General features: G+C 42.1%; 2 gene segments (V, D, J or C); both read left to right on the forward strand.

Annotated features, from left to right (window-relative positions):
- On the forward strand, positions 1–703 carry LOC131480498 (T cell receptor alpha variable 14/delta variable 4-like). The segment is given in 2 exon segments: positions 1–136; positions 300–703. Coding segments are annotated over 2 exon segments (459 nt in total).
- Positions 704–2881: 2178 nt separating this feature from the next.
- Positions 2882–3596, forward strand: LOC131480499 (T cell receptor alpha variable 14/delta variable 4-like). The segment is given in 2 exon segments: positions 2882–3017; positions 3193–3596. Coding segments are annotated over 2 exon segments (459 nt in total).
- Positions 3597–10741: the final 7145 nt, after the last annotated feature.

Genomic DNA, 10741 nt, shown 5'->3' on the forward strand with positions numbered 1-10741 from the left:
ACCAGCTCTAGCGACACTCCAGAATCCTGTCAGACAACAAGCACAACAAGAGCTGTTCTGCAAGTGGTCCATGTTCCAGCGATGCAGCCGGGTCTGTCTGCTCTCCTATGCACAGTCACAACCCTCATCTGCCTTGGTGAGCATCCCATCAACCTTACAGCCTGGGGCATGTGGAGGCTCCAGAGTGAAGATGGAGCAGAACTGAGCTGCACTTCACTCCACCTGACTTTGTGGATCAAAATCAGACAACTGGAAGCTGCCATGTCAGCAGATATCTTTTTCTGTTTGTGTTGCTACAGGTTTCATCAACAGCCAGAGTGTCAACCAACCTGTAGCTGTGGAAGATATACAAGAAGGGCAATCCGTAACCATGGAATGTGAAATCACAGTCCCTTGGTCTGACTATGCAATGCATTGGTATCAACAGTCATCCAATGGAGAGATGATTCACCTAATTTATCTGTATTCTAGGAACAGCTATCAAAGAACAGAACGCTATACTTTGGTGTTTCACAAATCAGAGAAGCTCCTAAGGTTCACCATCTCAGCCTTGACCTTCAGAGACTCAGCTGTCTATTTCTGTGCTGTCGCAGACAGCACGGTGAGAACAGTAACAGACAAAGCCTTACAAAAAGCCTCAGCAGTAGAGAGCCACGTGCTCCAGGAGCTCAGGAGAGCAGCCCATAGGACAGGAAGAGGGTAAAATAGGCATTGTGGGTTCAGCTGATGAGTCTAGAGAGACTAATGTACAGTCTGGGAGCAGCTCATATTTTCAAAGAAAGAATTGTGCTTGTGAAACCTCAGCCTCAATAGTGTTTTTATGTCTGAACTGGTGCCTATCAATGACAACGAAGACAATTAAAACACGCATATGTTCCTCTTTTCATCTCAACGTTCACTGCCCCTCCTTATCCTCCTGTCAAATCCTGATTGATTTCCTTGGATGAGATCAGTCTCCTCTACTCATGTTTGAGTTTGGATGAGACCCACCACATCATGGATACCTTGATCAATTAATATAGCTCCTCTATCTGACCACAATTAACAGTTCAAGGATAGCACATGAACCAGGCACATATAGTCAGATATAAGTGACTTCACATAATTGTTTAAATAAATTTATTTTTTTTTAATTTGATGGTGAATACAGAGTTGACCAGGGTGCGAAGGATCAAGGATTAAGGAAAAATTGGTGAGATTATTGTTTCCTAATTTTCCATTTCTTCTTGTCTCAGGCAAGAGGAGAGGTAAATGGGGAAGCTGCACCCAGCCTCCTAAATGTCCCAGTACCCAGGGATGCAGAACTGCCACCTAATATCAACCCAGGGTTATGCTACAGTGCTTGGCCTCATATAATTTTTAAGTAGATTTTTTTCTATAAAAATTAAAAATGAAAGCAAAATGTAAGGGTTGAAACTGACCGATTTTGGTAAATACATTTTAAAAGATCTTAATATCAACACTGAGCTGCTTTTTTGCACAGGCACTCTCATGAGCAGTGGACTCAAGATCTGGAGCTGTGGACTTGCAGGGGATGATGCCAGCAGGGTATGCGGGTGCTGGGCGTTCATGTCCAGGCAGCTGGAGCAAGCCTGGGTATTTCCTCCACCCTTAATCCCAGGTGGGGTTTCGGTAGGTAAGGGGAGAGCCCTGTGTTAGCATCTTAAACAAAAGGAAAATATCCAAAATGTGCCATCATGGATACACTTAGGGGATATTTTGCCAAGTGAAATAAGCCATCACAAAAACACAAACACCTTTATAAGCCACCAAAAATAGTTGAAGTCACTGAGTCAGGGAGAACTTAGAGTTAACAGATTCTGAAGCAAGGGAAACACTGAGTCATTAATTGGTGAACACAAACTTTAAGTAAAGCAAAATGAACAACTCCCAAGATGTACTTCATATTTGGCCAAGATGGTAGACCTTGCACTTAGTGTCTTCCTAAGCATTTTTCATAGATATTTTATTTGTTTTATTTATTTGTTTATTGGAAGACAGATTTGCAGAGAGAAGGAGAGACAGAAAGAACGTTCATTCACTTGTTTACTCCCCAAATGGTTGCAATTGCCAGAGCTGAACAAACCAGAAAGCAAGGAACGACAACTTTTGCCTGTCTCCGATGTGGGTTCAGGGTCCCAAGGCTTTGGTCCATCCACTACTGCTTTCCCAGGACACAAGCAGGTGGCTGGATGAAGAGTGAAGCAGCTGGAACACAAACTATTGTATATATGGAATCCTGGTGCTTGAAGGTGGAAGATTAGTAAGTTGAGTCATTGCACCAGGACCTTAAACAGCATTTTTTTAGAAGAAAGCCTATAAAGGACATTCCAAAATATAATTATTATATTAAATACTCATATTTATATTATTTATATTATATATCATATTGTATTAAATAGTTGTTATATATTATATAATATATAATTGTGTTATATGTCTATATAATAGCTAATATATTATATTTATATTTTATACACTATATATTTATTATATATTAAATATTTATATTTTAAGTTGATATCTACTATATTCTTATATTAAATATTTATATTATACATAAATAATGTGGCATTTTCATTTCCAGAGTTAGAACATAATTGATATTCAATATAACCTGTTGCATAAATATATACCTTTTCATTTAAAATAGCAAAGTAAATATTAAAATTGCTCATCTTTGCATGATGCAATAAGAGTTGAACTTTATCATTGCTCCCAATTCAAAGTGTCTCTCCCTGCTATATACTAATTGAAGACAAGTAGTGACAGGCTGGAAGGCAATGTGGTCAACGGGAAACCACAGACAGCACGTGGCATGACAAAGGTTGCACAAACACAAACCCCACCTCCACTTCTGCAGCAACAGGGCCACTGAGACACCAGCTCTAGCGACACTCCAGAATCCTGTCAGACAACAAGCACAACAAGAGCTGTTCTGCAAGTGGTCCATGTTCCAGCGATGCAGCCGGGTCTGTCTGCTCTCCTATGCACAGTCACAACCCTCATCTGCCTTGGTGAGCATCCCATCAACCTTACAGCCTGGCGCATGTGGAGGCTCCAGAGTGAAGATGGAGCAGAACTGAACTGCACTTCGCTCCACCTAACTTTCTGGGTTAACATCTTTTGACTGGTAACAGAGTCGTTATCAGTCATGTCAGCAGATATCTTTTTCTGTTTGTGTTGCTACAGGTTTCATCAACAGCCAGAGTGTCAACCAACCTGTAGCTGTGGAAGATATACAAGAAGGGCAATCCGTAACCATGGAATGTGAAATCACAGTCCCTTGGTCTGACTATGCAATGCATTGGTATCAACAGTCATCCAATGGAGAGATGATTCACCTAATTTATCTGTATTCTGATAACAAATCTAAAAGAACAGAACGCTATACTTTGGTGTTTCACAAATCAGAGAAGCTCCTAAGGTTCACCATCTCAGCCTTGACCTTCAGAGACTCAGCTGTCTATTTCTGTGCTGTCAGAGAACGCACAGTGAGAACAGCAACAGACAAAGCCTTACAAAAACCCTCAGCAGTAGTGAGCCACGTGTTCCAGCAGCTCAGGAGAGCAGCCCACAGGACAGGAAGACAATAAAAAAGGCATTTCTTCTGATTAAATTCTCCAATGACTCATAGATTGTACAGTAGCATCATTTTCTTCAAGAAGGTTCTTGATTTTCTTTTACATTTCTTCAGCAACACATTAGTCATTCAGTAACATGTTATTTAACTTTATGGTGTTGTGAACTTCTATTTTTCTTCCTGTTGTTGATTTTGCATTGTGGTTTTTCATTTAAGGGGATGTACAGTAACTGTGTAGTACAGTCTGTCATATCCAGAAGTGAGGCTACAATGTAGTATGCATCTCTACTTCTACACAAAGATGGACTCCCAATTAAACTGTTTATTTTATCTTGACAATAGGATGCTGGACTCTTTGCCATTGTCCATGCCCACAATAATTGACATGAAAAGCCTGTGTATTAAGCACTAAACTATAGTAATGATATAGGGGAAATGAGTCAGTGATGAGGGAATTGGGGCAAGGATAAGGAAAATCCCAAGGCCTAGGGAACTGTGTCATAAAATGATAATATAAAAGAAGCAAATTTAAAAATGGCATGGTGAGTGCAGCTGGTAAGTCTGGAGAGACTAATGAACGTGTTGGGAGCACCTCACATTTTCACATCAAAGACAGAGTTATGCTTGTGAAACTTCAGCCTCAATAGTGTTCTTGTCTCTGAACTAATACTTAGGGATGACAATGAAGACAATGGAAATAACATCTGCTGATCTTTCCTAACCAATATCGACACCGTCATACCTAGTTCCTGGCAGCGTCTTGATTTATTCCCTGGGTGAGATCAGTCTCCTCTACTCACGTTGGGGTTTGGATGAGGGCTACTCCATAATGGATACCCTGATCAGTTAATAAAACTCTTCTGTTTGACCACAATAATCAGTTCAAGGATAGCACATGAACCAGGCAAATATACACAAACTTTGTCCTTATTAAGCAAGCTTCTGGCAATGTAAGAGCCTAGGATGCATGGCCAGCATTCTGACACTATTAGTTCAAATAAGCAACAAAAAAATAAATCTTTTTTTAAAAAGTTAACACTGGGGGCTCGGCAGCGTGGCCTAGTGGCTAAGGTCCTCGCCTTGATCCCATATGGCCGCTGGTTCTAATCCCGGCAGCTCCACTTCCTCTCTGTCTCTCCTCCTCTCAGTGTATCTGACTTTGTAATAGAAATAAAATAAATCTTTAAAAAAAAACATTTAAAAAAAAAAGTTAACACTGGGTACAATAAACTATTCCAAAATTGACCCTTAATGACTTTTTTTTTCTTGAGACAGAGCTGTTAGCTGTATTCCGAAGAGAACAACTCCTCCAACTGTTCAGATTATTTGTTACATTCATCTCTTTCCTCTCTCTCACATTGCCCTGCGTGGTAAGGAAGAGTGGAAAATGCAGTGCCCACCCAGTGTTAGCACCCTAGACATGTAATTGTTCTTCCATACCTGACTACTTCCTGCTCAGGTTCACCCTGCTCTGTGCTGTCACATTAACCTTCTGGCATAATACTCCAAAAAATCCTTTCATCCTTGAACATTCCAGACACCCTGTGATCCTCTACAGTTCTGCTCCTGACGTTTCCATTAATCAGTTCACTCCTCATGTCTCCACTTGGAAGTTCAGTATCCTCCAATACCTGCTACATATCCTGCTACTGGCATGCTCAGCCAACAATTATCCACTCGAAGCAGACTGTGCACATGTCTTCTCAAGTCCACCTTCACTGACATTGTGCTGGCACCTCAAACGTGTCAGTCATAGCAAAAATATTGACATCATCAAAATCAGCAAACACCAAAAATCAGGCCATTCCTAACCCCCACTACTCTGTTCTACATCCTGCTCCTTCTTCCCCAGAGAACAGGCTTGCCAGCACACCACTCCACCTCCCTAGGCTCTCTTGTCACTTTTACTAAGCTCTGCTTGCTGCAGTTCACACTGCTTGCTGGTGCTGTACTGTGTTGATACCTGTCCTCTCCTCCATCCAGCAAGGAGGCAAAGACCTGCTTGGCAATATACAATGTGTTCTTGTTTGTGTGTTTATTCCTCACACTGCCTAGCACAAAGTGTGTGCACTTCGGGTGTTTAAATATCCATAGACTACATGGGGGAGTGGCTGCTTGTTTGCTCTGCTTTCCCTGTAGGTGTGGAAGAGCTGTCTGAGGAGACATCCTTAAACACAATCTCTGTGGCTCAAGTATCCCAGCTGAGGGAAAGGATGGCCTCTAATTTCTGCTGGAGTTCAGAAGAGGAATCTACTTCCCCACTGCTGTTCCTCAATAATCTGGTTTAAACCCACTCCTTTCAGATCACTTGGCGTGTAAATGAAGATGGATAAACCTTAGTAACCAGGAAAATCCTCCTCAAACCATTGCAGTGCTTCTCAACAGTCCATAGTCTTTAAGTAAAAGTTCCTCCTGCCCACTGACTCCTCTCTCTGCTAGGTGGATCCATAAATTCACACATGTTTCCAGGCAAGGTGGAAAGGAAATTTTTATTCTGCACCTGGAAAAATTTTGTTGAAAGTTCACTAGCAGGAAGAGATATCTTTCCAATCAAAAACTAAATAGTTGCTATAGGAGATATTAAAATGTTTTGAACACCATGCTAATTAAAATGGTGAGGTAGCAATGTAAGGACAGAAACCTAGCCAATAGAAACATAAAACCTAAAGTTACAAATCATAGACTCTTCTTTAACGGGCCATTTTGTGTATGCTAAAATAAGCATCACAAACCAGGACAACATACCAATAAATTGTTGAGCATCACCTGGAAATCATAAAATTAGGTCCAGAAATCAATAAAATTAGGTCCTTAACTTAGCAAATAAGTTCCAATTGAAATAGCTAGATTTTTAGTTCTATATAACAAATACATATATATTATATTAATATATATGTGATTTCATATCATTTTTAAATAATTTTTGTAAAAATGGCAGAGACAAATTGTAAAGAATAAAACTGACAGATTTATTTTGTTAATACATTTTAAAAGTTCTTAATACTGACACTGAACCACGTTTTGTTGCCAGGAGTGGATCTAGAGGCTCATGTCCAGGAAGACAGAACAACCTTGGATATATTCCACTTGCCTGGCCCTGGGCAGAGGGAAATGGAGAGCTCTAGCTAACATGTTGGCCTAGAGCACTGATGGACGCGCCTTGGGGAACTTTGAATGGACCTGGAAATTGGATGTGCAGAGGAGTAAGGTTCCAGGTCAGTACACATGCCAGTAGCTTTGGACCATAGTGGTGGACAGAGCTACAGACCAGCACACAACCACACTGGAAGACTGGCCTTCAGAAGACTGGGCTAGGGATCTCATGTGTCCTGTGTATAGAAATTGAGTTTGATCAAGGACAGGGATAAGGGAATGTTTGGGAAGGAGGACTGATAAATGAATCTGTTGCAGGTGAAGAATGACTTCTAAGGGAATTTCATTAACAAGGTCACTCTATTTGTAGGTAAGCAAGGAGGCCAGGAAAGAGCTGGGAAGGAGCTGGGAATTGGGGGCCTTTAAGGGACAGACCAATGCACCAAACCACATGGAAACCCTGAGTTGGGCTAGCTAGCATTGACCACTGCCAAAACAACTCAACAGCACAATCTAATGCTAGGACTGTGGACCTACCTGGCTAACTAGATCACAGTACCCACCTGTGAAAGTTAGAACAGAGAATGGATAATGCCCACCAATGTGGAACTGCAATTTCTACTATTATGAATAAGAGTTGAGGGTAGTGACTGATGAAGTTAGGCATGACCACGGAACCCTCCAACACTCATGACTACTGGAGTTGGAAACAGGCAAGGCTGGTATAGGATGCAGCACCAATTCATAGGTGTGTGATAGGCCAGGCCACAACATCAACCAGCATACAGAAAGAATATTTTGTGGCAGATTCCCAGATAAGGGCCTAACACCCACTGATGTTGTGAGATCTGGATCTGGGGTGGGCCTTGTGGGTGAACTTGGAAAACTCCCTTGGTTTGCTGTCATTCCCACTGCTGAGCATGAAAGTTGGTTGAGTATTGGTCAGGTCAGGCTGGGCTGCTTAACCATTGGCAGGGTGTGTGTACTGATCTGTAGCGAACAAACCAGATAGAGTCCAGACAAACCTTAGAATACTTGCACGGTGCGAGAGCCAGGTTTGAGTGCAGATCATGCAGATCCACCCTAGGCTATCAACCTACCAGTTTTGATGAAAGGTACAGATGAGAGCAGAATTGAATGTGGTAGACTGCAGCACCTTATTAGTGAGTGTTAAGATTAGGAGCATGCTTGGACTGGTCAGGCTGTAGCTCCAAGACAAGGGATGGACTATGCCAGGCTGGATCAGAGCAACCACCAGCACACGCAAGATCTGTGACTGGGAACAGACCTGGTGGGAGAGGGAAAGGGACTCCCAGCTGGATTGTGGTTCCCTCTGGGATGCACAAGAGCCAGAAAAGGGACCAGTGATCAGGGCTAGACACATGCAGTGTCCCTGGCATGGGTGTGGACTGAGTCTGAGATGTGCCAGACTAGGCTAGACTCCAGCATCCACTAGTGTTTGTGAGAGCCAGGGTGAGTGTAGGACAGGCTGGGATAGGTCTCAGCACCCAATGAATCATGCGTGAGCTGTGTCTGGGCATGCACCAGGTGTGACTGGGCTGTAACACGCTACAATGAGAACCATAATAGGTGTCAGCCAGTTGGGCCAGGACAATGCTCCTACCAAAACAGAAGGTAGACTAAGTCAGTCTGGACCAAGGTTCCACCAGTGTTTGTGAGACACGCCACTAGCAAGAGACCTGATGAGGATTTTGGGGAATTCCTTTATCAGTATGAATCCCAGCCATCAGACAGTGCCATATAAACCTTTTTTTTTTTAGAAAGAGTATAAAGAGCATTCCCAAATACAATACATTTTCAGGTACGATAATATGTGGTAGACACTCATTTAAGGGAGTTAGACAAAAGGGATTTCCAATATGACCCGTTGTTTTAAAATATATGTTTTTTTCATTTAAAATAATGAAGTCCACAGAACAAATGCTTATCTTTGCATGACTAAATTAGAGTTGAATTTTTATTATCTCTCCTAACACAAAGTGTCTCTCCCTGCTATATACTAATTGAAGACAAGTAGTGACAGGCTGGAAGGCAATGTGGTCAACGGGAAACCACAGACAGCACGTGGCATGACAAAGGTTGCACAAACACAAACCCCACCTCCACTTCTGCAGCAACAGGGCCACTGAGACACCAGCTCTAGCGACACTCCAGAATCCTGTCAGACAACAAGCACAACAAGAGCTGTTCTGCAAGTGGTCCATGTTCCAGCGATGCAGCCGGGTCTGTCTGCTCTCCTATGCACAGTCACAACCCTCATCTGCCTTGGTGAGCATCCCATCAACCTTACAGCCTGGGGCATGTGGAGGCTCCAGAGTGAAGATGGAGCAGAACTGAGCTGCACTTCACTCCACCTGACTTTGTGGATCAAAATCAGACAACTGGAAGCTGCCATGTCAGCAGATATCTTTTTCTGTTTGTGTTGTTACAGGTTCCATTAACAGCCAGAGTGTCAACCAACCTGTAGCTGTGAAAATTAAACAAGAAGGGCAATCTGTAACCATGGAATGTGAAATCACAGTCACTTGGTCTTACTATACAATGCACTGGTATCAACAGCCATCCAGCGGAGAGTTGATTCACATGATTTTTCTGCAATCTTTGGAAACCTCTAAAAGAAAGGAACGCTATTCTTTGGTATTTCAGAAATCAGAGAACCTCTTGAGGCTCACCATCTCAGCCCTGACCTATAGAGACTCAGCTGTCTATTTCTGTGCTGTCAGAGAACGCACAGTGAGAACAGTAACAGACAAAGTCTCACAAAAACCCTTAGGGCTCAGCAGTAGAGAGCCACGTGCTCCAGGAGCTCAGGAGAGCAGCCCACAGGACAGGAAGAGGGTAAAAGAGGCAATAGGGTACAACTGGTGAGTCTAGAGAGGCTACTGGATGTTCTGGGAGCACCTCACATTTTCACATCAAAGGAAAGCGTTGTGCTTGTGAAACCTCAGCCTCAATAGTGTTTTTATCTCTGAACTGGTGCCTAAGGATGACAATGAAGAAAACAGAAATATACATATGATGATCTTTCCTACTCAGTATTGACACAACCATGCCTAACCTCCTGCCAGCATCATGACTGAATTCCTTGGTAAGACCAGGCTCCTCTACTCATGCTTTAGTTTGGAAAAAGCCCACCACCCCCATCATTAATACCCTGATCAATTAATAAAGCTGCTCTCTCTAACCACAATATTCAGTTCAATAATCAGCACATGAACCAGGCACATATATACAATCTTTGCATGTCCTTGTTAAAGCACACTTCTAGGAATGCAAGAAGCTAGGATGCATTTACAGAGCTGCCAACAGCCCTACACCTTCACAAGGAAACAGCATGACCCTGAAGAGAGAGAGAGAGAGAGACTAAGTTCGGAAAGAACTAATCCACACGTCTTTGTCATTGTACACAAGTATAAGGGAAACATGTGGATACCAACAAGGCAACACAATTAACTTGTTGCATTTTTCTTTTTTTTTTGTTTGTTTGGTTTTTTTTTGTTTTTTTTTTCTAAGTAGTATTGGTTTTTTTTTTTAATTATTTATTATTTAACTTCAGTAATTACATTGTATTATGTGACACAGTTACATAGATACTTGGGTTCTCCCCACCCCTCCCCAAACCCTCCCACCATGGTGGATTCCTCCACCTTGTTGCATAACCACAGCTCAAGTTCAGTTGAGATTTCCCCATTGCAAGCGTATACCAAACATAGAGTCCAGCATCTTATTGTCCCGTCAAGTTCAACGGCTTCTTAGGTATACCCTCTCTGGTCTGATGACAGAGCCAGCAGAGTATCATCCCAGTCAATTGAAAGCTCCAACATACCATCAGCAAAAATTTACATCATTATGGAATTAATTGACATAGTAATGAGTAACCAATATGTTAAAAGTAAATGCGGGTTCCCAGCCACCTTCTGTGACCACCTCACCTATACTTCAATTTTAGTTTATACACAACATATAACATTCAAAACATAACATGTTATACATAACATCATATCATCTTAAATTAAGGCAAACATGTGGTATTTAACCTTTTGG

Source organism: Ochotona princeps, chromosome 6 (assembly GCF_030435755.1).
Source record: "Ochotona princeps isolate mOchPri1 chromosome 6, mOchPri1.hap1, whole genome shotgun sequence".
In the NCBI taxonomy this organism is placed as follows: Eukaryota; Metazoa; Chordata; class Mammalia; order Lagomorpha; family Ochotonidae; genus Ochotona; species Ochotona princeps.